Genomic DNA, 26,197 nt, shown 5'->3' on the forward strand with positions numbered 1-26,197 from the left:
AGCCTCCCAGAAGCCCCCTCCCCTCCTTGTGAGGGGCCTATATTTAACCCCAGCGCTCAAGAGCGTGAGAGTTGACTTGGGTGTCACTATTTACAGCCGATAAACTTGAACTCAAAGTGATCACCGGTGCAGCTGCACAGGACACTTCCTTGGACTTGTTTTACAAGCCGACCCACTGTCTCAACGACAGCAAAGTATTTCGAGACTGAAATCCACATCGCTATCTATAGGATAGATGAGTGGAGAGAAAATGGAAGACCAGGATGATAAAGTGCCTCTGGTGGAGGATACGAGCGTGCGAGTGCTCCGGGAAACGGAAGCGTCGCAGGTGCCCGACGAGCAGGCAGACTACCCCTTAGCCGGAGCCAACTCCATCTACTCGGCCATCCTGAGCAGAAACGAGGCCGTCAGGGATGCCAAGCGTCTCAAGACCTTCATGGAGCTGCGAGACAAATACGTCAGGAAGAAGGTTCTCTTCGAGGATCCTCTTTTCCCGGCCTGTGACTCCTCGCTCTTCTACAGCCACCACAAGCCCTCCATGAAGTTTGTGTGGAAACGACCCTCGGTGGGTGGGGGGGGGGTCATGGTAACGGGTTTGCATGGAGGTCTGCAGAGTGATGCTGAATGTCTGACTTGTAGCCAAAATGCTGGATACGTTATACGTATTTAAAGTGATGCTTTTTTTTTTCATTTTTCATTTATTTAGGCACATATTAAAAATACTTATAAACACAACAAAGCACATGTAGTTGTAACACATTTGGGTTATAAAAATAAAATAAAACAAATGACAGGGAAACCCCCAAGAAATCCCTCAAGGGGCTTGACTTGACTTTTTTTTATTTTCATTTTTTCAAGTGCTACACTTTTATCATTAGTATTATAAGTATGAGACACAAATGACTAATAAATACCATTTATAATTATTATGTTCGTTTTTTAACATACAAAAAGGGAAAACTCACAGGCAACAAACACTCAAAAGTGTAAGAAATTACCAATTAAAAATAATAATAATATACAAGAATAAATAAAAAAAATTGCCCGAGCTGTTACCAAGAAATAATAATACAAAAATCGTCTAAACCAATATAATACGCCCCAAATGACACTTAACTTTAACTTAAACTAAAAAAAAGTTTAAATTAGCAACATTAGGAGTGCAAGTGCTCCATTTAATATTTAACTGTGGAATATTGAGCTAAAAAATAAGTCAATAATAAAAAAGCCAGCCTCAAATTTTGATTAATTTAATATGTTTATATAACTGAGCTGTTTGTTTCCATGCCGATGATGAGACATGTACCTAATATTGTGGCCAGTGAGAACACTACCAACATGTGCTAAAGTGCTTTTATGCTACTAATAATATCACTAATGCAGTGTCCCATTTCACCTTAATTACACGACCGACCCCAGTGAGAAATTTGAACCCCATCTCGGGATTTTGTCTTTTATTCGTGACATGAAGCTATGGTAAACCATATGTTTGTGTACGTGATAGAGTTACATAGCGCATTAAAAAGTTGCCGTCAGTAGTACAAGGCAGCCATAACAGAGATGTGTTAGTTAAGAGGAGCTAGCCGGGCTGGATTTAAGACAACATTGAGAGGTTGTGACCCGGAGAACTGTAGCAGCTGTTTGCCTCTGAATATGTGACAAATGGAAGTGAGCCGCTCAAAGGTCCCAGCTGGGGTTTGGCTTGCACCCTGGTCTTGTCAGTCACGGCAAATGTCATATTTAGATTAGTAAACACAGATTTATAGCTAGGTCCTATTTCAAAATACTGCACTGTCATTATGATTTTTAAAATATTTTTGGGGGGAACATACACCTGGCTCACTTGACAATTTGATGACTGAAAGTAGATTAAACCAGCTCGGAGCAGGTCAAGGGAACCAGGAAGCAAGTTGGCATTTGTTTGTCCGCCATCTTGGAGGTCAAGCTAGGCTAACAAAAAAACAAGTAGACCGGCTCATGTTCATTTTTCTGTATGAGCCTAATCGTGAAATATGTTAGCAATTAATCTCCATTAAAGTGCTAAAATGAGAGCTAAAAAAAAAAAAAGTTGAGAGTATAGAGAAACGTATAATAAATAAATAAACAACTGCGATTCCCACTTGGCTAAATAGCGGTTAGCATGGAGGGACTCAGCTGCTATTCCAATTCCAGCAATCAAAGAATTTAATATTTCTGGCATGTACGTTTACTGTTTTACAGTTACAGTTCTGACATGAATTACTTTTTTCTTTCCCGTGCCAGGAAATATGTGAAAACCCTCAATTCATTGTGGATGCAGCTAGCAGGACTGACATCTGCCAGGGAGAGTTGGGTAAATGAATCAGCGTTTTTTTAGTTTTTTTAAATAAAGTTTCTCAGTCAAACATGTTCGGAAGATGTAGCGTATATGTTTGTATCTGCCGCCGCCAGGTGACTGCTGGCTGCTGGCCGCCATCGCCTGCCTGACTCTGAACGAGAAGCTTCTCTACAGAGTGATTCCTCGGGATCAGAGCTTCACGGAAAACTATGCCGGAATTTTCCATTTCCAGGTTGTTTGGCTTATTTTGCAGCTGCGTACAGTCCAATAATCAACTAAACAAGTGTAGTTATTCTAATTCAGCACTTTCTGCGTTTGATATATTCTGTGTCCAGTTCTGGCGTTACGGCGAGTGGATCGATGTGGTTGTCGACGACCGCATCCCAACCTACAACAACCGGCTGGTGTTCACCAAATCTTACCGAGAGAACGAATTCTGGAGCGCGCTTTTAGAGAAAGCCTATGCTAAGTAAGAATGCAACATTCTTGGATCTCTTTTTTTTTTTTTTTTTACAAAGAACACAATTCAAAAGATGAGTATTGCGTAACGGTGGTCCGCTCTCAGGCTGAACGGATCCTACGAGGCCCTGAGGGGAGGGAACACTTTGGAAGCCATGGAGGACTTCACAGGAGGGGTGACGGAGTTCTTCGAGCTGTCCGAGGCGCCCAAAGAGATCTATAAGATCATGAAGAAGGCTCTGCAGAGAGGCTCGCTGATGGGCTGCTCCATCGATGTGAGTGCGTCACATGACACATTTCACATTTGTACCATTTTCGGTTCAATTCTTTCACAAATGGCAAAAGATTATTTTTTTATCTAAGTAAAAAAAAAAAAAAAAAAAAACTTTATTTCCCACCGTTTGCATACACACACACACAAAAAAAAATAAAAATAAAAAAAATAAAATAAAAATCCTCTTCATGTCCAAACTATGGCCTGAGTGCTTTTCGCGGCCCGTCGTCCATTTTTAGCGGTCCATGGCATTACAAAAAAATAAATAAATTTTTGACATGAAACCATTTCTCTACTAAACAAACCAACTAGTGAAACATTCATCTTCACACATGCACACTTAGCTATAAAACTATGTTGCCCAGGTTACCTCCCCCAGTGAAATGGAGTCTAAAACGGAACTTGGACTGGTCCGAGGACACGCCTACTCCATCATTGCCCTGGAGGAGGTAAAAATTCATTCCACATGTATTTTCTTTTTACTATGAGACAAAAGTGATCTCGGTAAATACTGTCTTTCTAGTGTGACGAGGCTGCAAAGGACAGCAAAATTCGCCTAATCCGCTTGCGCAATCCCTGGGGCCGAGTGCTGTGGAAGGGGCCATGGAGCGCAAAGTAAAATCTGGGAAAACGTTTGTGCCTATAATGTGTCTTTTTTTCCCCTCCCCTGCATGGAATACAGAATGCTATATGGAGGTAGTAAAAGTGCAAAAATTGCAAAATAACACCAACTCTACTGTTTATGTTTGCTATTTTTTTCCCCAGTTCTAAGGAATGGTCCACGATTTCTATTGCAGACAGGGACAACCTTAAAAAGCAAACTGTTGAGGAAAGTGAGTTCTGGTGAGTAAAAATCGTTCGTTAAAAAATAATAATACAATAACAATAATAATAATAAATAAAATACCAGTGAGAGTATAAATGTAATATTTGTAATATTTTACCAAGGTGTAAGCAAATAATTATTAAAAAAAAAAAAGGTATCTTTGGTTGGGAAATAGTTTATTAATTTAATATGATAAATTTGGCAATTTTTTTTTGCATTTTATCTGAAAAAAATAAAAGAAAAAAGTTAATTATAGTTAAATAATTCATGGTCATTTTTATCATTTAATTAAATTAACAAATGAAAAATGTTACGTAAAGTTCTTTATTTTACCCAATTTTTAATTCTTTAAAAAATGTATCTTTGGTTGGGAAATAGTTTATTAATTTAATATGATAAATTTGCCAAATTTTTTTTGCATTTTATCTGAAAAAAAGAAAAGAAAAAAGTTAATTATAGTTAAATAATTCATAGTCATTTTTTATCATTTAATTAAATTAACAAATGAAAAATGTTACATAAAGTTCTTTATTTTACCCAATTTTTAATTCTTTAAAATAATTCAAATAACCAATTATTTAATGCAATGAATAAATGTGAAAAATAATAAATGGATAAACCAAATTTCCACAACGTTTATGAAGTGCTGCCTTCACAAGTGAAAATGTTTTTTTAATTTTATTTTTGGGTCTTTGGACTTTTCCGTCTGGCCCTGAAACTAATAACCGCTCTAATCTAACACTCAAGCTGCGGCCCCGGTCGTCATGGTAACAAAAGCTGGCCTCTTATAGCCAGAAATAAGTGCAAAACTTGCTATATAATTTTTTTATGAGTGGGTTATTTTGATGAAATAATCAAGCAAATATTATTTATTTATGCTAGTGCTAACATAGCATAATTAGTCGTGTTAACACTAGCGCAAATGTTATCGTTTGTGCTGGTGCTAACACAACATGATAAATGTCCGAGCTGGTCCATTACTATGCTCTGGGTTACCATGGCAACAGCAGAGACACTATTCTCCTTATTACAAGTCAGGATAGCATCAACATGACTTGGGTTTGTAAAGCTAAATATTATCTAGTGTTAAAAAAAAAAACATTTCCATGAAGCCTCCTCTTTCACATTCCCGCCCAGGATGTCCTTTGACGACTTCATGACCAACTACACCAAACTGGAGATCTGCAACCTGACGCCCGACACGCTACAGGGCGACGAAAGGCACAGCTGGAGCGTGTCCGTCAACGAGGGTCGATGGGTGCGAGGCAGCTCCGCGGGGGGTTGTAGGAACTTCCCAGGTGGGGAGGTCGAGTTTTTCACCAAATCGCATTAGCAAACAACTGATTGACGTTTGTACTCCTCTACACGCACATTTTTGACAGATACCTTCTGGACGAACCCTCAGTATCACTTGCAGCTGTATGAGGACGACGACCCAGAGGACAAGCAGGAACTTTGCACCGTGGTCGTGGCTCTCATGCAGAAAGGTCGCCGCATACAGAAGCAGCTAGGTCCCAGGTTCCTTACCATTGGATTTTCTATCTACGAGGTAATGATTGCGTCACCAGATTTCAGCCAATCAGCAGAGAGCAAGCATGTAACAGATGATTTTTTTTTTTTTTTGCAGGTGCCAAAAGAGGTACGCAAACCAATACTGAAGTCAAAACATTCTAAAAATCATATTCTTTTAAAAATATATATTTTTGAATTATCTTCCAATAACTCTTTAATTGAGCAGCAAAATCCAACCATTTTTATCCATCTCATTGGGGCGGCCATTTTGCATTTGCTGTCAACTGTAAATGACATCACAGTTGCTGAGGGCTCAGCTAACGACAATCACAGCTCAGCTTTGCAAATGTCACGTGACCAAACTTAACAGGTGAGCCGTGTTTGGTCGTTACTTTAGCCATGAGTAAGAGTGATGTCATTTTAAGTCAACAGCAAGTGGCGGTCCAAACAAAATGGCCGCCCCGAGATGGCTAAATTGATGCTTAATTCAACTTCCACGAGTGAAATCTTAAATCGGAATGCTGTGTTTAGACTAGGAGGGCACATATAACATATTATTGTCAAGAATATGTTTGTTGACGTTCTTTAAAAAATAAAAATACAAAAATGCTGTTTATATGCCTCAGCTGAGTGGCCAAAGTCGACATCTCCAAAAGGACTTCTTCCTTTACAACGCCTCCAAGGCCAAATGCAAACTTTACATGAATCTGCGCGAAATCACAGAGCGCGTCAGACTGCCCCCGGGAAAATACGTCATCATCCCCACCACATTTGAGCCTCATGAAGAGGGTCAGTTCATCCTGAGGGTCTTTTCCGAGAACCGGAGCACCTCCGAGTAAGGACGTCTGCCCGCTCGTTATTGGTCATCGCCATGATATCAAGCCTCATTGGAATTGATGTCTTTTCATGTGCTTCGCAGGGAAGCGGAGAACACCATCGGCGCGGATCAGACTCGGGTTTGTCCCATGATTGTAACTGTAGTTAACTCTTTGACTGCCAGACGTTTTCAGAAAAGGGATGTCGCAGGTGCCAGCCGATTTAAGCATTTTTGACTGGTCTTTCAAGGTCCACAGAAAATTATGTGTTTGGACTATGGAAACACACATACTACCAAATGAAAGATTGGACTCTCATCTTTCATCAGAAAAAAAAGTTTGTTTCTACCTTATTCCATTTTTCAGTAATCAACAATAGAAAATGGTTAGTTTCACCTCTGTTAAAAAAAAAAAAAAAAACGTCTTTTAACGTCTTTGGCACTCCTCCATAGGATTTTACTAAACGTTATTTAACGTTTTTGGCAGTCAAAGAGTTAAAAATAATTTCTATTTGATATTGCAGTGAGTAATGCACGGTTTCATTTCAGTGTAGTCAAAGTCAGGCTTGATATAATTAACATGACCATTTCTCATTTTCATGACAAAAGTATTGGGACACCTAGTTCTATCTGTCTGGGGCCCGGGGTGTCCCAATACTTTTGTCCATGGTCATATCTCTCTCTCTCGACACATTTTAATCCATTTCATCTCACCATCCTTGTCTTATTGGTCATCAGCAAGACAAGAAAAGGAAGGACAAGGTAATGCGCGTTTGACATTTTGCACCGACCAGCTCATCCGATCAAGTAACTTCATTTTAACAATCCTCTATTTGTTTCATTTTTGTTTTCCAGCCTATCGTGTACGTGTCCGATCGAGCATTCGCCAACAAAGAAATCTCACACGACGGCATTCAGGGGGAGAAGAAGCAGCCAAAAGTAATTTTAATTTTAACTCGTTCACTGCCATTGACGGCTATAGACGTCAAAAATTTATTTCAACTATTTGTATTAGTTTAACATTTTTTTTCACCTTTGTTAATAATAGTTTCCATGCAGGGACTTTAACCTGGGTCATTTATGGCTTGTGAAATGAAATGTAAGCTAGAGTGGCTCGAATAACATCAGTGGGGATAAAAGAATTGACCTCTCTGCCAGCTCATCTCAAATGACGCCAACACCTGTTTTTTTTTTTTTTCTTCTTCCATATGTGCTTATGGTATCTCCAACTAATGTGTGATGTTCACATGGCATTTTTATTTTGTTGAGCAGAAAAAACTCCTCCAGCCAGAGGAAGAAACTGAAGAGGAGAAACAATTCCGCGACATCTACAAACAAATAGCCGGCGAGGTAAATATCATTATGATTATTTTCAACCTCGACTATGACGTTAACGTACCGCTCGTCGGCCCCCGTCAGGACATGCAGATCTGTGCCAACGAGCTCCAGACCATAATGAAGAACGTGGTCTCCAAACGTGAGTCGGCTTACGCAAACATCAGTCCGGCGTTCCCGCTCGAAGATGTTTCTTTTTCCCCGCAGTGCATGAAAAGTCGATGGAGGGTTTTAGTCTGGAGACGTGTCGCAGTATGATCGCCCTGATGGATGTATCCTTGACATTATGCTGGTGTGAAGCAAATAAAAAGGGTCACTGGAGTGCTTACATAATAAGGTGGGTAGGTACGGCAGTTATAAAAAGTCTACACACCCCTGTCCAACTCGAAGATAAATCATTTCAGAATGTTTAACACCATTTAGTGTGACCTATAATTTGTACAACTTGGTAAAAAAAAAAAAAAAATAATAATAATAAAAATTTAAAAAATACAATTATACAAATAAACTAAGATTATATTGGTTGGGTTGCATACATGTGCACAGCTTATCTATGAGAATTAAACATTCACATTCAGACTTGTGAAAAGTTTAGTATTTTCCCCTTAAAAGATTTTAGATATTTCTACAAAAAACACAAAACAGTGATGTGACGAAGTTATCTAGGTTTTTCCTTATTTTATTTTTTTTTTAAACCAACCAAAATTCTTCATAAAACTTTAATAAACATTCAATATACCTTTTCTGTGACAAATATGGCAAAATTAGAGAGAATATTATTATTTTTTTTTAAATATGAAAAAATATTATGAAAAAAAAAATCCACAACATTCGTTAACTGTAGTTTTGAAGTTGTAATATCAACAATCATCACTAGATGGCAGACGTGTTAGTTGCACTTACACTGGATCTTCTTCTTCTACATTGTGAGAAGGCCTAATATTTTTTTTTTTGCAGATTTGGAATGATATGCAGGACAAATTAATACGTTGATTAATGTGTTGGGAAAAAATGCACAAAATGAATTCTTGTACATAATATTGGTTTCTTGTTCAGTAGTTTTGTGACGACCTTGAATGGTTATTTTTATGCAAGAGAGAATTTTTTTGGGGAATGTGGTTATTTTGTTGTTTGCTTTAAATCCTTAGTTGTTGGGTTAGGATAGTGGGTCTTTAATACATGCATTGGAAAATGTATGATCAAAAATGAACTTCATTCAGTGCAAGTATTTTTGTATTTTGCCCACCCGCGTCACATATAGTAGTAAAATATGTTTGAATAGAACTCTCCTTAAGTTTTTCCCAAATTCCAGACGGATGGGACAGGAAAACTAAATCTCCAGGAGTTTAAACACTTGTGGAGAAAAATCAAGCAGTGGCACGTAAGTTTATTTCCGTCTTGTTGCATCATCAATACCGTGAAAATCGGCTTTGAATCCGATGTGTGTTTGCAGGTGATCTTCAAACGTTACGACAAAGAGCAAACCGGCTCCATTAGCAGTTTTGAAATGAGGAACGCTGTCAATGACGCAGGTGAGAGGCGTGGCAAAAATCCCCCGTGTGGTATTATCGAGTCTACGTCAATTGGTGTCTTTGGTGTTGATCTGATCTGCGTCACGTTTAAGGCCTCCACCTCAACAAACAGCTGTATGACATCATCGCCATGCGCTACGCGGACAAGCACCTCAACATCGATTTCGACAGCTACATTTGCTGTTTTGTCAGGCTGGAGGGCATGTTCAGTATGTCAACATGGCAGGATGTTGTGAGCTAATCTGCATGTGGACGACGCCTATATATGCAAATTGTGTTCCCGTGTTTCCCTGTAGGGGCTTTCAAGGCTTTTGACAAGGATGGAGATGGACTCATCAAACTCAATGTGTTGGAGGTGAGCCATAGAACATTTAGTGGCTATATTTTCAAAACATTTACTGGAAATTGACTTTAATATATTATATATTAGAATATATGGTGACTGCTATGTGAAAAACACTGATCTCCATTTTTGACGATGAAAGTGAATGCAGACATCCCAAAAACTAAACTTAAAAAAAAATATTTTTTTTTTTTAATATTTTTTTTTATACGTTATATATATTTTTTTATACGTTTTATATATATATATTTTTTTTTCTACGTTTTATATATATATATATATATATATATTTTTATACGTTTTATATATATATATATATATATATATATTTTTTTAATATGTTTTATATATATATATTTTTTTTTAAAATAAGTTTTATATATATATAGATTTTTTTTATACGTTTTATATATATATACATAGTTTTTTTTTTAATACGTTATATATATATATATATATATATGGACATAAGTGTTTTTCACATAGCAGCGACAATATATATATATATATATATATATATATATATATATATATATACACATACCTGGAAAAAACACACATCTTTTTCCCTTCTTTCTCTTCAGTGGCTTCAGCTGACCATGTATTCTTAAATATCTCCACGCAAGAATTAGCCTCTACAAGCAAGTCTTAATGGACAATGGACTTACTAAAATTAAATACACACTCCAGTAGTCAAAAGACAGTTTTTTTTTTTTGTAGACCAACCAGAATTATTTGCAGTTTCCACATTGTCCGGATTATTCACATTTATTTATATAGAAAGTTTCAAAATGAATACAAATTGTGCCTTGATTGATCAATTAACGCATTCACTGCCAATGACGGCTATAGACGTCAAAAATTCATTTGAACTATTTCTATTAGTTTTAACTTTTTCCCACTTTTGGGAACAAGAGTTACATACAAGAGTATGAAAACCTAGAAAAAAAAATGATTGTACATTTAGAACAGATATAAAATTTTTGATTAATCGTGAGTTAACTAGTGAAGTCATGCGATTAATTACGGAAATAAATTCAATCCCCTGACGAATTCTTAATAATCTTTTTTTCTATCTTTTTTTTTTTAATTAATTTTTTTTTAGTTTTAATCTTTTTTTTTTTTTTTTTAAGAAAAGATGATTAAAAATTAGGGGCGTCAGGCGTTGGAATTTTTTTTTATCATAATTAATTGCATGACTTCACTAGTTAACTCAATCAATTTATTTCATAAATTTTTAAAAGAAAAAAAGACAATAAAAAACAATATTTAAATTCCAAGTAAAGCAAAAGAACGAAAGGGGACAGAAAGAAGTAAAACTTGTTTTGTCTGCCCCTGATCAACTACAAAAAAACACCTCATGATTAATCACAAATTTTATATCGGTTTTAAATGTACAATAAAAAAAAAATCCTAGCTTTTCACACTCTTGTTAACAAAAGTGGGAAAAAATGTTAAACTAATAGAAATAGTTCAAATTAATTTTTGACGTCTATAGCCGTCAATGGCAGTGAATGAGTTAATTTTGAGTCTCAATATCCTGTCACCAAACGAGCTTCCCACTCATCCGAGAGATTGTTTGATATCGACATGATATTTTTCATTTTGCTGTCTAATAATGCTGTACTAGAACCATTTTATTTTTGTTCGGTTTTTATTTCCAAAAATGAGCTTGTCTTTCTGTACATGTTAATTTCACACTTATTATTTGAACACTTTCTGGTGAACGAGATGATTAACAAGAAGAAAAAAAAAAAACCTACAGATTTGCCCAAATAACAGAAGACGCAAATGCAAAAAAAACAACAACAAAAAAAAACATTTCAACGTGTGTCTTCATTGAAAATCTGAAATAACACGTGAAACGTATGGAAACAGAAAAATGAAGTGAAAGAAGAAAACGGCATCGGCGCACCTCTCCTCATGACTCCACCTTATTTTCCACATCCACATGAGTCTGCATATGATCGGGGAACTCCTGCACACATCATCACCATCACATGACTGGATTCATCACACGATAATCGTTACCTCTGGGATGTTAAATTACCTCCCTGACTGCCTTCTGCGTGGCGAAAAATGCTCGGCATCCTTTCCAGCGACAAGTGACCGTCTCCAGATTGGGATTGGTGTGGCGCCTGACGAGGTGCTGGAGCAGGTGCTCAGTCATGCCGAAAATCAGACAGCAATTTTGCCACTGCCGTGCACACAAAAATAATGGAGGGGAATCATTATTTTGATTTTTTTTTTGGGGGGGGGGGGGCTTTTCCTGGCCACACTTTTTGATATTGTTGTCCAATAAAAAGCGTGTACCTCCAAATTTTGCCAGTTTCTCTTTTAGTCCAAAACACAATTGAGTCCCAAAAGAGGTTTAACTCTTTGACTGCCAAAAACGTTAAATAACGTTTAGTAAAATCCTATGGAGGAGTGCCAAAGACGTTAAAAGACGTTTTTTTTTTCAAAACAGGTGAAACTAACCATTTTCTATTGTTGATTACTGAAAAACGGAATAAGGTAGAAACAAACTTTTTTTTCTGATGAAAGATGAGAGTCCAATCTTTCATTTGGTAGTATGTGTGTTTCCATAGTCCAAACACATAATTTTCTGTGGACCTTGAAAGATCAGTCAAAAATGCTTAAATCAGCTGGCACCCACAGCATCCCTTTTCTGAAAACGTCTGGCAGTCAAAGAGTTAAGAAGGTCCTAAAGGTTTTTCTTTCTTACCCAACAGCGGTAATTCTTCATCAGGTTGAGTTTGACAGCTTGAACGGTTCCGTCGTAGCAACCCGTGTAGATCTGCGTGAAGCGAGCGAGACGGTGAAACGAAACGACGGCGAAAAAGGGGGAGCCCGGAACCCGGCCGTCTTTCAAGTCCACTTACCACGCTCTTGTGGACGGCCATGCACATCACCATGTCGTTGTGACCGCCGTACACCTGCAAGCGGTCGTGGGTCTAGAAAGTAACAAAAAAACGAAATTGACAGGTAAGATGCGTCCACACCATTTTCGGCCTAAACTCCAAAAATCAAACAAAAAAATATTGTAGTGTTGAAATTTTGGTGCTAAATGTTTTAAAGTTGATTTCAATCACCCAAAGTGTATTTTTAACATTGTCTGATTTAAATGGAGGTCATTGTTTGGAGTTATTTGATAGTTAACTTATTTAGTGTTAAAACAACTCTGCAGAGAGTTAATCAAATGAAGCTCCGCCCACTTGATAAGAGCTGCCCTGTTGCAAAGACTTCTGGGTTACAATCTGATGATGTAACAAAGCAAAATGTTTCTACGATATCAGTCGGGATTTTTTTATTACCTTATTGGTGAAATTATTACATTATTGGGTTTTATTGCATTTTTGATCGAAATGTTATTACATTTTCATTATAGGGTGTTACAAGCATTAACTCCTTTAATGCCACGAAAAAAATTTACGCGCAATTAATGACCGCCCCTTACTTGGAAAAACTGTACTGGGACATGTCCACGTCAAAATTAAGCAGTAATAAATTTAATAATAATGCATATATTTGTGGAGACTAGGGTCAGTCAAGTTGTCATTTACTATTTTAAAAATGTTCACAATTTCACAAGTTACTTAAGATTAGATAGCTCTTAATATGAAAAGAAAAATGCACTGAGCTGTCACCAACGTCTTACAAATGCAATTATGCCATCTAGTGGCAGAAAAATGACTTCAACACAAATCAACATCACACTCGTTTTTTACAGTTCAGAACATATTTTTAATTTTAACTCTATTTTATGAATTATTATGAAATTACTGTATCAATGAGTAAAAGATGCAGCCATATTTCTATTAATTTAATTTTTTTTCCACTTTTATGTTAACAAGAGTATGAAAACTTTGAAAAAATATTTGATTGTACATTTAGGACAGATATAAAATTTGCAATTAATCGTGAGTTAACTATTGAAGTCATGCGATTAATTACGATTAAAAATTGTAATCGCCTGATGCCCCAAAATTTTAAAAAATCTTTTTTTTTTCATAGTGAATTTATGACAGTGGATGAGTTAACAAGAGTATGAAAACTTGGCAACAAATATTTTATTGTACATTTAGAAGAGATATCAAATTTGCGAATAATCTCGAGTTAACTATTGAAGCCATGCAATTAATTACGATTAAAACATTTAATCGCCTGACACCCCTAGAATGAATGTTACATACATTTTGAAATTATTCAAGACAAACAAACCATCTTCACCTCCGTAAGGCTCGTCAAAAATATTAGCTCTCGCACAGTTCTCATCTTTTGGAATTAACACAACGTCAATATTCAGAAATATATGAACGTAGACTACACGGCTTAAAAGAAGAAACATAAATTCACGTCAAGACATCTGTATTGCAGAGCAACCTACCTTGAGTTCGTAAACTCGAACCAGCTTGTCCAGGCAGCTGGTCACCATCACGTTCCCTAAGATGACGATTGAGGTGACGGCTTGACCGTGACCCTTGAAGATCTGCATCAACTGACCCGTCTGCATGGACACAAAAGAGAGACATGAAAGGACAGTTGACGAGCATGGCTCCCTATTATGTGAAAACATTGATTTTTAACTCATTCACTGCCATTGACGCCTATAGACGTCAAATTAATTTGAACTATTTCTATTAGTTTACATTTTTTTCCACTTTTGTTAACCAGAGTATGAAAACCTAGAAAAATCGTGAGTTAACTAGTGAAGTCATGCGATTAATTACGAAAAAAATTAATTGGCTGACGCCCCTAATTTTAAATAATCTTTTCTTTGTTAAAAAAAAAGAAGTAATTTTAACTTCTTTTTTTTAAACATTTTTAATAATCTTTTCTTTAAAAAAAAAAGATTATTATTAATTATCTGTTCTAAATGTACAATAAAAAAACATTCTAGGTTTTCATACTCTTGTTAACAAAAGTGGGAAAAAATGTTAAACTCATAGAAATTGTTCAAATTTATTTTTGGCGTCTATAGCCGTATAGGTAAAATGAATTTTTGACGTCTATAGCCGCTAATGGCAGCGAATGAGTTAATAATAATAATAATAATGATTTAAAAAAATTAACTCCACTTACATGAATGTTGTGAGCATGAATAGACGTGTCACTGGAGCCGCTGAACACCATTTCCTTCACCACCTGGCAGAACCCAAACATAAATAAGCCAAGTCCTCTTGCCCAAAGCGACCTTTGATAAGGCCAAGCGGGGCGGGGGGAAAAAAAATGGAAGCATGGATCATTCTCAGCAATCCGTCCCCTCACCTTCATACAGAGCACGGTCTTGGTGTGGCCTTCCAGCGAGCGCAGCAGCAAACCGTTCCTGGCGTCCCGCACGCTGATGGTGCTGTCGTAGGAGCCGACCAGCAGCACCCGGCGGGCGCCTTCCTGCGACGTGCCGAGGCAGCTGACCCCTCGAGGGCCGTGGCACTCAAACACGTCCAGAGGTTTTAAAGTCTAGATTCAGGGGGGGTAGACATTGTTGGAAAAAATATGCAATGTGCTTTTTTTTTTTTTTTTAATTCACTGCCATAAATTCATAAAAAAATATATATATATTAAAAAATAGGGGCAAGAGGAGATTAAATGTTTTTAATTGTAATTAATCACATGACTTCCCTAGTTAACTCACGATTAATCACAAATTCTATTATGTTCTAAGTGTACAATAAAAAAATTCTAGGTTTTTTAATACTCTTGTTAACAAGTGGAAAAATTGTTAAACTAAGAGAAATTAGTTAAAATGAATTTGACCTTTATAGCAAGCAGTCAATGGCAACGAATGAATTAAAAAAAGAAGAAAAGATTATTAAAAATTTGGGGCGTCAGGCCATTACAATTTTAATCGTAATTAATTGCATGACTTTACTAGTTAACTCACGATTAATCACAAATTTTATGTACAATAAAAAATTCTAGATTTTCAACAAAAGTGGAAAAAAATGTTAAACTAACACAAATATCTGTTCTAGATGTACAATAAAAAAAATCTTTTCATACTCTTGTTAACAAAAGTGGAAAATAATGTGGAAATAAAAAAATTCTAGGTTTTTTAATACTCTTGTTAACAAGTGGAAAAATTGTTAAACTAAGAGAAATTAGTTAAAATGAATTTGACCTTTATAGCAAGCAGTCAATGGCAACGAATGAATTAAAAAAAGAAGAAAAGATTATTAAAAATTTGGGGCGTCAGGCCATTACAATTTTAATCGTAATTAATTGCATGACTTTACTAGTTAACTCACGATTAATCACAAATTTTATGTACAATAAAAAATTCTAGATTTTCAACAAAAGTGGAAAAAAATGTTAAACTAACACAAATATCTGTTCTAAATGTACAATAAAAAAAATATTTTCATACTGTTGTTAACAAAAGTGGAAAATAATGTGGAAATAAAAAAATTCTAGTTTTTTTTAATACTCTTCTTAACAAGTGGAAAAATTGTTAAACTAATAGAAATTAGTTAAAATGAATTTGACCTTTATAGCAGCCAATGGCAGCGAATGAATTAAAAAAAGAAGAAAAGATTATTAAAAATTTGGGGCGTCAGGCGATTACAATTTTAATTGTAATTAATTGCATGACTTTACTAGTTAACTCACGATTAATCACAAATTGTATATCTGTTCTAAATGTACAATAAAAAAAATATTTTCATACTCTTGTTAACAAAAGTGGAAAATAATGTGGAAATAAAAAAAATTCTATTTTTTTTAATACTCTTGTTAACAAGTGGAAAAATTGTTAAACTAATAGAAATTAGTTAAAATGAATTTGACGTTTATAGCCGTCAACGGCAGTTAATGAATTAAAAAAAATAATAAAAAAATTTGGGGCCTCAGGTGATTAAAGTTTTTAATTGTAATTAATCGCATGACTTCACTAGTTAACTCGTGATTAATCACAAATTTTATGTACAAAGCAAAATGTACAATAAGAAATTATAGATTTTCAACAAAAGTGGAAAAAATGTTGAACTAATACAAATAGTTCAAATGAATTTTTGACGTTTATAGCCATCAATGGCAGTTAATGAGTTCAAGATTATGTGTGTAAAAATGAAAATTGAAATATTCATGGACGTATTGTCATTCTGCACTTAACTCCTAATTCGAACGTTTACCTTTACATCACAGGTGGCCACGGATCCATTGGCAAGGCCAACATACAAAGTCTTCCACGCAATGTGCAAACACAGGACTCGGGCAGGAAGTGAGATGGCCTCCACACACTTTTTAGACTGGCGGCAAGAGAAAAACAGCATTTTGAAATAAATGTGGATTTGCATTTTCCTGATGTTTTGTACCTTAATGCTGTAGACGCGAACAGACTGGTCACTGGAGCCGGTGAAGAGTCTGACTGGCATGTTTGGGGAGGAGGAGACCAGCAGACAGTTGATTTTGTTGGTGTGCCCCTTAAACACTCCTTGGCATTCGCGGGTCTGTCGGAGGGGAGTTTGAATCATTAGTCATTTTTCTTCCCGCCGTGGACGATACATTTATTACTTAACTCATTTCTTGCCACTGACGGTTATAACTGTAAAAAAATAATTAAAATTGTTCTATTAGTTTAACATTTTTTTCTACTTTTGTTAACAAGAGTATGAAAACCTAGAATATTTTTTATTGCACATTTAGAACAGATATAACATTTGTGGTTAATCGTGAGTTAACTATTGAAGTCATGCGATTAATTACGCTAAAAAAATGTAATCGCTTGACGCGCCTAATTTTTAATAATCATCTCGTCAGGCGATTAAAATTCTTAATTGTAATTAATCGCATGACTTCACTAGTTAACTCACAATTAATCACACATTTTCTATCCGTTCTAAATGTACAATAAATAATTTTTTCCTAGGTTTTCATACTTGTTAAGTGGAATTATTATTTTTTTAACTAATAGAAATTGTTCAAATGAATTTTTTACGTTTCTAGCCGTCAATGGCAGTGAATGAGTTAATAAGCAAACATGCCACATCTAAACATTCAATTTCAAGTCAACCCAAAAATGTTTTTTTACAATATGTTCTATGCAGCTCCACTAATTTGAACACAGTATTCTGATTAATATCGCGTTTGTGGAATATGAATTAAGTCACCGTTTTTTATCCATCTCGTAGAGGTGGCGGCCATTTTGTCATTTTGGCTTTTGACTGAAAATGACATCACAGTTGCCTAGGTAACGACCAATCACGGCTCACCTGCTGCCTATGAGTTTGATCATGTGGCATTGGAAAGCTGAGCTGTGATTGGTTGTTAGCTAAACTCTGATGCCAGCATCAGCTGATAAGCAAATGGCAGTACAAGACAAAATGGCTGCCTTTGAGACTGGTAAAAATATTTTTTTGGGGGTTTACTTCAAATGAGATTTAAATTTCTTTTAAGGGCCACTAAATGTTGCTATGCACCCTGTTATTAGTTGCACAACATTATTAACTCAAATGTTCTATTTTCAATATTGCCATGGTCCCAAAAACGTATTTATATGTTTTTTATGCTAGAGCATACAGAAGGCTTTGATGAAACCTCTGACCTGAAGAGGTCGCTTAAAGCAATGGTAATTATTACAAAAAAACAGCCAGCAGGTGGCAGCAGAGCAAAATATATCAACCAGGGCCATGTTGAAAAAAAGCTAATTTACTCACAATTCTAGATAGATTTGTGAATAATTATTAGCTATATTCTAATGATAATTGCTGCAAAACGGAAACAGATAGAAATATTCTTTTTTCTGATGAAAGAAGAGAATCTTTCTTTTGGCAGCTTCCCTGTTTTTATAGCAATATTCTGCGGGCCTTGCAAAATCAGTCAAAATCCAGTAATACAGTCAGGAGCGAAGGGGGCTGCTTCAGTGAAAATGGCTGGGCGCGAATGAGTTAACACAAATATTCATGCATGAATATTGCTGCTGTGACAATTTAATATGTGCACACGTAAAGAAAAAAAAAATCAAATATCTATCCATGAATCCTTCCGTACTGCCAAACTGTAAACCCGCGCCGTGTTGTCGCCTGAGCATGTGTACAAGAAGCCGTCGTGGACTTGCAGGCCGTGGACGGGGCCCATGTGGCCCGTGAAGGCTCCCAAGGCTGGATCATCCTCCCCCTCCTCCTCCTCTCCAATCACTGTTAACAAAATTAATTAATTCATAGCAGACCTTAATTGGTATTATTATAGTGAACGAAAAATAACTCAAATTAACTCATTCACTGCCATTTACGGCTATAGACGTCAACAATTTATTTGAACTATTTCTATTAGTTTAACATTTTTCCCACTTTTGTTAACAAGAGTATAAAAACCTAGAAAAAAAATATTGTACATTTAGAACAGATATAAAATTTGTGATTAATCGTGATTTAACTCATAAAGTCATGCAATTGATTACGATTAAAAATTTTAATCGCCTGACGCTGCTAATTTTTAACAATCTTTTATTTTTATTTTTTTAAATTGCGTCAGGCGATTAAAATTTTTAATTGTAATTAATCGCATGACTTCACTTCACTCACGATTAATCACAAATTTTTATATCTGTTCTTAATGTTCAATATTTTTTTTTCTAGGTTTTTATACTCTTGTTAACAAAAGTGGGAAATTAATTGTGAGTTAACTGGTAAGTCATGCAATTAATTATGATTTTAATTGCCCGACGCTCCTAATTTTTAATTGTAATTAATCGCATGACTTCAATAGTTAACTCATGATTAATCACAAATGTAATATCTGTTCTAAATGTACAATAAAAAAAATATTTTCATACTCTTGTTAACAAAAGTGGAAAATAATGTGGAAATAAAAAAAATTCTATTTTTTTTAATACTCTTGTTAACAAGTGGAAAAATTGTTAAACTAATAGAAATTAGTTAAAATGAATTTGACGTTTATAGCCGTCAACGGCAGTGAATGAATTAAAAAAAATAATAAAAAAATTTGGGGCCTCAGGTGATTTAAGTTTTTAATTGTAATTAATCGCATGACTTCACTAGTTAACTCGTGATTAATCACAAATTTTATGTACAAAGCAAAATGTACAATAAGAAATTATAGATTTTCAACAAAAGTGGAAAAAAATGTTGAACTAATACAAATAGTTCAAATGAATTTTGGACGTTTATAGCCATCAATGGCAGTTAATGAGTTCAAGATTATGTGCCCGACGCTCCTAATTTTTAATTGTAATTAATCGCATGACTTCAATAGTTAACTCACGATTAATCACAAATGTAATATCTGTTCTAAATTCTAGGCTTTCATACTCTTGTTAACAAAAGTGGAAAATATTTTAAACTAATGAATTGAATTTTTGACGCCTATAACCGTCAATGGCAGTGAAAGTGAAAATAAAAACAAAAAAAAAAATATATATTTTTTTGCTTTTACCTGGACCTTTTGAGTCTAATGAAACGTATTATTGTTATTATTATACTACCATACAATAAAAAAAAAAAAATCAAACAACCCTACTTTTAAACAAAAAACGTGCCACTCACCTGGTGGAGAAGCGGCTTCCCTTTCAAACTCAACACTGATTGACGCCGTTTTCCTAAGCAAAAGGTAAAGAGGGCATTTTAAAACGGAATAGTTAGGCACTAAATATATGAATTTGAAAACCGCAAGCTCACATCTTAAAAGGGTTCCGCTGACTAGTCTGCGTGCTCGAAGTATTGCATTCCACGCCGGCACCTTTAGGGGGGAACCCTTGAGGACTCGGTTCCTTTGACGACGTATCAGGAGAATCCTCGTTTTCGGACTCGTCGATGTTGATGACCACCGATTTGGGCTGCATCACCTCCACCAAGTCGGCATCCTCGTCAACTTTGACATTTGTTACGGCAGACGTGTTTATACCTCCTCTAACGAGAGGCTTGACATCATTTCCTGTTACGGCTTCTATCGCGAGATCTTCTTCTTTGGTCTCAACTTTTGTATCGATACCAATGTTCTTTTTTGAAAATCTTTCAATTCGCTCCTGATTGGATGGATTTGGATCCTCCGCTGTTGCGGGAGAACTCAGAGGCGGGCGAGGTGAAGAGAGCGGTCGGACTTGTGGACTGGGCTGTCTGGAGGGCGGCGGGATGGCGGCTTCTTGTTTGATCGTCGCTATCGTGGGAGTTGTAGCCGGCGAGGTCGCGTGGGGCTGGCTGGTGGAAGGCGTCGGCTCGGGGCTTCGGCGGGTGTGGGTGGGGGGCGGGGGGAGGATGTTAGGGGAAGACCTGGAGGATAAAATGTGATCGGTAGATGCTGCTGTTGACGTCGTCGGATCCTGTTCCATATTAGAGTTTGCGGCATACACTTCTGGAAAACAAGTCCAAATATGGTCAATATGCTCAATGTTACCCCCCCCCCCTTTTTTTTTTGACTGTCAACCTTGCATGTTCTGTAGTATCTCAATACGCTCGGCTCTCAGACTGTCCACCTCCGCAGTGCACTAAAATGGCAGAAACGAATAAAGGCATGGCAAACTCTTAAGTGGACACGTTTCATTGTTGTTCATTTTGGTACCTGCCGCCTTAACAACACGAGTCTTTGTAAATCGGTGTAGGCTGCCTGTAAAACATTGCGGGCCAGGACCAGAGACTTGTCCAGGTTCTGCAGCGATTGACTCAGCTCTTCTTCCCTGAGGGACACCGTCAAAAGCTTGTCCATTGGGTCCTGGTCTACAAACAGTAGGAAAAGGGGAGTTTTAGCATTAGCATTTTAGCATGGGGAGCTATGGGATTGCTAATAGTTGTAGTACAGTGGTTCTTAACCTGGGTTTGATTGAACCTCGGGGTTAGGGTTGAGTCAGTGTCCTCACCCCATCATTGGCTGAACTGGTGGTGTTCGATACCTCCAACCAGGTTAAGAACCACTCGTGTAGTGCATGAAAGATTAGGATTACCATTGTTTGATTTCATTTTCCTCCTTTTTACAACAGCCTCCATTTCATGGACGCCATTTTCCTGCAGAAACAAACAGACGTTTTCTTCAATGCATAGTGTAGCCTCCTAAGTCAAACGGAGTATCTCAGGCGATTCCATTTTTTAATCGTAATTAATCGCACAACTTCAATAGTTAACTCACGATTAATTGCTAATTTTATATCTGTTCCAAACGTACAATCAAATATTTTTTCAAAGTTTTCATACTCTTGTTAACAAGAGCATAAAAACTTTATAGCCATAAATTAATTAAAAAAAAAAGATTATTAAAAATTCGGGGCAACAGGCGATTATGTTTTTTAATCGAAATTAATCGCATGACTTCAATAATTAACTCGAAATTAATCACAAATTTTATATCTGTTCTAAATGTACAATCAAATATTTTTTCAAAGTTTTCATACTATTGTTAACTCATTCACTGTCATAAATTCATTATGAAAAAAAAAATAAAAAATTTTATCGTAATGAATCGCATGACTTCAATAGTTAACTCACGATTAATTGCAAATTTTACATCTGTCCTAAATGTACAATCAAATATTTTTTCAAAGTTTTCATACTCTTGTTAACATCAAAGTGGGGATTTTTTTTTTTTTAACTAATAGAAATATGGCTGCATCTTTTTGTCATTGATGCAGTAATTTTATAATAATTCATAACATTTAGTTAAAATTAAAAAGATGAACGAGTGTGATAATGATTTGTGTTGAGGTCATTTTTCTGCCACTAGATGGCATAATTGCATTTGTTAGACGTTGGTGACAGCTCAGTGCATTTTTCTTTTCATATTAAGAGTTAACTAATCTTTAACATGAAGCAACTTGTGAAATTCTGCACATTTTTAAAATTGTCATCATCTCTGGATACCATTTCTGGAGAAACAGAGGTTCACCACTTTCACTCTAAAAATAAACTCACTTGCAGTTGTTTCCTCTTATTGGCGCTACTATTCTCATTCTCAGGTTCCGCCTTCGCCGATGTTGACGCCACTGTGGGACCGCAGACTTTGCCCGGTTGCAAAGACGCTCCGTCATCCGGCACCCGTGGCGTCGACGGGCTCTCTCCGGGACTCGCCGTCGTGTCGTTGGAAGGCGGGCGAGGTGTCGAAAGGAGGCAAGGTGGCGAAGGAGAAAGAAGGAAAGGAGGCGGGGCCGCGTGCGCATTGGACAGCGACTCCCAGTGGAAGCCTTCGGAGAGTATCAGGTCCTCGTTGACTCCCAGGTCAAATGGAGTTTGCTTATTTAGAGCGGTCGCCAAGTCAATTCCATACCTGAGAGCAAAAACAACAAATGATAATATAAAATACTTTGACCTTAAAAGCTTTTACATGGATAGGAGACAATGTGACCGGTACCTGGTATCAGGTATTTTTTTTTTTATGATTCCATGTTTTTTCCTCAAAATACTTTCGACATTTCTCAACGAATTCAAACTAGTCCAACTTCAACATACTTACCTCGTCCCAGGTTATTTCCTATTTATTCTAGAGATAGACCTTTTTTTTTTTTACCGATGCCGATTATTAGTAGTCAAGGATGCAGATAACCCATATTTGAAGCCGATATAAATTTTCTGTAAAAATAAATAAATAAATAAATAAAAAAGGGCGGTGGGAGTTCTTTTTTTTTAATTTTTCACATTTCAAAATGTAGTTTTTTTTTTTTTTTTTTTAAATCTTAGACACTTGACATCCTTTTAAATTTCTAACAAAACGTTTAGGGATCTCCCAAAGTTTTTAGTATGTCTTAAAAAGTTAATTGGGAAAATGAAGTAAGTAAATAGCATAGCTCGCTATAGTTTTCTACAATAAATATGAATACCTGAAATCTTAAGGTTTCACATCTCTTTGTTTTAATGTGGAACAAAAACGAATGGTTCAGGAGGTTTCCAGGGTCAGTAGCATTTATTATAAAGTTAACTGAGAATTTAAATAAATAGCTCCCTGAGATTAAATATTTTTTTTAGATTTACCTTATATCGGCCGTCAGATTTATTTTTATTATTTTTTATTTTTTTTAAAAGGGGCAATACCGACATTCGTCAAAATGCCCAATATCGGCCTATATCCCTAATTTATTCCATGGATATTAAATTCTACTACACTGTGATGTCAATTTGAATTTGATTAATTGTCCAACCAGATACCTTTCAATGTTAGCACAAAATCTGCTAGGAAACATACTGTAAACATGTCAGGAAAAGCCCACAAGAACATCTGAAATGCATTTGGAATTAATTAGACGGGCAAGTGAATGCTGACTCGCATTTATAATGAGTTTGCATGTAATTGGCTACTTAAAGGTGCACAAGCTATAGGTCACATGAAAGTTTTAAAATGATGAAGCCAGAATATGACAAGGCTCTCACCTGGGCGTTCCTTCGTTCATCTTCTGCCTGCTCTTGGTCTCACTGAACATCAGCCTCCAGTTTTTCTTAGACGTGTGCTCGATTGAAGCGGGAGTCGTAGAAGTCGGCTTTGGGCTCCCCTTTCTCACACCGTCCTGTCCTGACGTTTGAGCGTCCGCTACTTTGTGAGCGAGCCGAACTTTTGTTTTGGAGTCGGGTTGGATGCCGGTGGAGGACCCGGCGGGGGTGTTGGGTTCATCTGTGACGCTATACCACGGGGTGGTATTGTGTCCGCCATCCGGGGCGTCCTCGTTCCTTTCGAGGGTCTCCGGTGCCTCAGCGTTTTGCTTCCGGGCTTCTTGATCCGCCTTGCAGGGCTCGCGCATATCCAGCGCTCGTCTAATTTCCCGGAGCATGTTGCCGACGCCCATGTCTTGGATGGGAGCGGGCTTGGGCTGCGAGTTGGAAGCGGTCGCGCTTCGCTTGGGTTCCGACGGCGCACAGCGCTCATCCTGGGTGAAGATCGTGCTGCCGTGAACAGGGAGACGATCGCTCGTGAAGTCGGCCAGCTCCTCGCGCCGGTACGGGTAATTGCTCAAATGATCCATCGTGGGCTGCTGCGTGGCGCCGCCTGTTGGACTGCTGTGTTGGGAGAGCTTCTTTTTAGCGGTTAAGTGCTGATCCGCAAGCTGATTGTTATCTTTGTTCTGGAAGAGAGCAGTGTGGTTGCTTTTTTGCGAAGGCCCCGGCGGCACCTTCTGTTTGGATGTATTCGGACCGGCATCTTGACGCATCACCTGTTGCTGTCCACTAGGTGGCAGTTGCCCAGCCTGCTTCTTCTGGCCAGCCCGTCTCTCACTAGCTTTGTTATCTCTGTTATCTGCAAATGCATTCTGTTGATTTTTCTGCATTTGTTCATATTTTCTCCTGTCAAGTAAACAGGCACATTAATTCAGAGTACTTAAATGAAAACAGAAAAAGTCAGTTAAATTCGTACTTCTGCTTTTGCGCCCTTTTTTTCTGGCGGATAAACCTGGCAGCGTCAGGGGTGAGAGTCTTGTAAAGCGATATGAATTTCACTTTACTCTGACAGAGGTTCTCTAAATTGGTTTTATGTTGAGTGCCGGTGATATGTTGGGCGTACTCGTTAAGCTCCATGGAGACCACCTGACACGCATGGCAATCGTGACCTTGAATACTGTAGGGAAAAAAAAAAAGATGCAAGATTCAACAACCCGGAAGATTTATTCTTTCTCCAAAGTACAGAGGCAGACGTGCAGAAGTACTAAATTACAAATAAATGTTACTCACTCGCCCAGCTCTGATTCCTGCGCAATGTGGTGCCTCAGATTATGAATATGCTGGTGCATCCTCTACAGGTGACACACACACACATATTTTGTGTACATATTCAGTGTGTGTCTGTGTATAATAAAAATTTAAACTTACCTCTTTCAATAGCAACTCATTACAAAAAATGCAGAAATAAGTTTTAGGCCTCCCTTTGTTTGTAAATGTTGCCATGTCTGCAAAAGAAACCATGAAATTAAGCAGTGGTGGGCTATGCATTTGGTACCAAAAACATGAACAGTTTAAATAAAATACAGCTCATCCACTTTGGTGGTGATACTGATTATTAAATATATTGATTGTTGATCGCTACCAGAATGTTTTGCTCGTAAAACCTGCCTGTAACATCTTTTGTTCTTCTGACCAACCAAACAGCAGATGGACAAAGGTTGACTTTATTGTAGGTCAGATAGTTGGCACTGTGAGGCCAATTTAGGCGTGCACTGTTGATTCTGAAGGCCCTTGGGGGACTCGACTGACAACGAGAATAGATTCTTGGCAAGACAGTATACAAGTCCATGGAACAAATATCATTTATATTGTAAATGTCACCCGTGTAATTTCATTTGAATTAAACACGTCCAGCACGCGTGGAGGCCTGTAATAATCATGTCTCAGTCGCTATAAATTCCTGACTGACTGAATGGTGGGTGACACTTTGAGAATTTCTGCTGCTACTACGCAATAACCAAATTCTCAATGTGATTCAAATTCAATAATTCACAACTTAAAACTTAAAAACATCAACAACGTGTTAATGCGCCAGATGTGGACTCAACGGCCGACAAACGTCGAAGTGCACTTGCCTAAAATAAACAGCTGCAAGTACAGGCAAACAATGCAAGTACTCAAACGATTACACTTACCGGAATAGTTGATCTTTTATCAAAGCAATCAACGGAAATTCTACATGAAGGTTCACATGGTCATGAGCGCGATCACTCAGAAGCCGCCATGCTCGTTGACGTCACCTAATCGCCCCACCCTCGGATAAAACGGCCACATTTCCCCCCCCCCCCACATAGAAATACATTTAAATAAATGCACATTAAAATGAATTCAAATTTAAAAAAAGTACATTTTAAATTCCAAGATAATGTGAGGTTTAGTTTTTTTTTATCGTAGCAAGGACTAATCCTGAAGTTTCAACCCG

General features: G+C 37.0%; 2 protein-coding genes across 5 annotated transcripts; one reads left to right on the forward strand and one right to left on the reverse strand.

Moving 5' to 3' along the window:
* The first annotated feature begins 235 nt into the window (after positions 1-235).
* Positions 236-10,331, forward strand: capn3b (calpain 3b). Its single transcript, XM_077551957.1, has 23 exons — positions 236-565; positions 2,263-2,332; positions 2,431-2,549; positions 2,653-2,786; positions 2,883-3,051; positions 3,416-3,499; positions 3,574-3,665; positions 3,816-3,893; positions 5,014-5,174; positions 5,259-5,425; positions 5,504-5,515; positions 6,015-6,223; positions 6,308-6,344; positions 6,941-6,964; positions 7,058-7,141; positions 7,475-7,552; positions 7,622-7,679; positions 7,745-7,809; positions 8,850-8,918; positions 8,991-9,069; positions 9,162-9,278; positions 9,366-9,424; positions 9,997-10,331. Exons 1-23 carry the CDS (start codon positions 236-238, stop codon positions 10,021-10,023), a joined length of 2,322 nt encoding a protein of 773 aa, XP_077408083.1. The 3' UTR covers positions 10,024-10,331.
* Positions 7,392-26,048, reverse strand: LOC144039049 (zinc finger protein 106-like). Of its 4 annotated transcripts, XR_013289334.1 has the most exons (23): positions 25,911-26,048; positions 25,144-25,220; positions 25,006-25,067; positions 24,692-24,892; positions 23,716-24,621; positions 22,267-22,618; positions 21,306-21,366; positions 20,927-21,081; positions 20,792-20,852; positions 20,047-20,719; positions 19,915-19,967; positions 18,401-18,546; positions 16,726-16,860; positions 16,543-16,659; positions 14,681-14,872; positions 14,495-14,557; positions 13,800-13,919; positions 12,295-12,366; positions 12,138-12,209; positions 11,463-11,609; positions 11,328-11,390; positions 7,602-7,826; positions 7,406-7,530 (listed from the first exon to the last, which is right to left on the reverse strand). XR_013289334.1 is itself a non-coding variant. In XM_077551945.1 (22 exons), the coding sequence occupies exons 2-21, from the start codon at positions 25,216-25,218 to the stop codon at positions 11,334-11,336; spliced, it is 3,720 nt and encodes a 1,239-aa protein (XP_077408071.1). In that variant the 5' UTR covers positions 25,219-25,220; positions 25,911-26,048; the 3' UTR covers positions 7,392-7,826; positions 11,328-11,333. The 4 variants fall into 4 exon arrangements, 3 of the variants coding, with proteins under 3 accessions (XP_077408071.1, XP_077408073.1, XP_077408070.1); XM_077551945.1 differs by having other exon boundaries at positions 7,392-7,826; XM_077551947.1 differs by lacking the exons at positions 7,406-7,530; positions 7,602-7,826 and having other exon boundaries at positions 10,532-11,390; positions 23,716-24,401; positions 24,492-24,621.
* Between the last annotated feature and the right edge of the window lie 149 nt (positions 26,049-26,197).

Source organism: Vanacampus margaritifer, chromosome 19 (genome assembly GCF_051991255.1).
Source record: "Vanacampus margaritifer isolate UIUO_Vmar chromosome 19, RoL_Vmar_1.0, whole genome shotgun sequence".
In the NCBI taxonomy this organism is placed as follows: Eukaryota; Metazoa; Chordata; class Actinopteri; order Syngnathiformes; family Syngnathidae; genus Vanacampus; species Vanacampus margaritifer.

Bases quoted from the DNA above. Each gene is read 5' to 3' on its own strand.
- LOC144039049 (XM_077551945.1), bottom strand. From the start codon at position 25,218: ATGGCAACATTTACAAACAAAGGGAGGCCTAAAACTTATTTCTGCATT. The intron at 13,920-14,494 runs GTAAGTGGAGTT...GTGTCCATGCAG, and splicing joins TTCATGCTCACAACATTCAT to ACGGGTCAGTTGATGCAGAT. The intron at 12,210-12,294 runs GTAAGTGGACTT...CGCTTCACGCAG, and splicing joins TGGCCGTCCACAAGAGCGTG to ATCTACACGGGTTGCTACGA.
- capn3b (XM_077551957.1), top strand. From the start codon at position 236: ATGAGTGGAGAGAAAATGGAAGACCAGGATGATAAAGTGCCTCTGGTG. The intron at 566-2,262 runs GTGGGTGGGGGG...TTCCCGTGCCAG, and splicing joins TTGTGTGGAAACGACCCTCG to GAAATATGTGAAAACCCTCA. The intron at 2,333-2,430 runs GTAAATGAATCA...TGCCGCCGCCAG, and splicing joins CATCTGCCAGGGAGAGTTGG to GTGACTGCTGGCTGCTGGCC.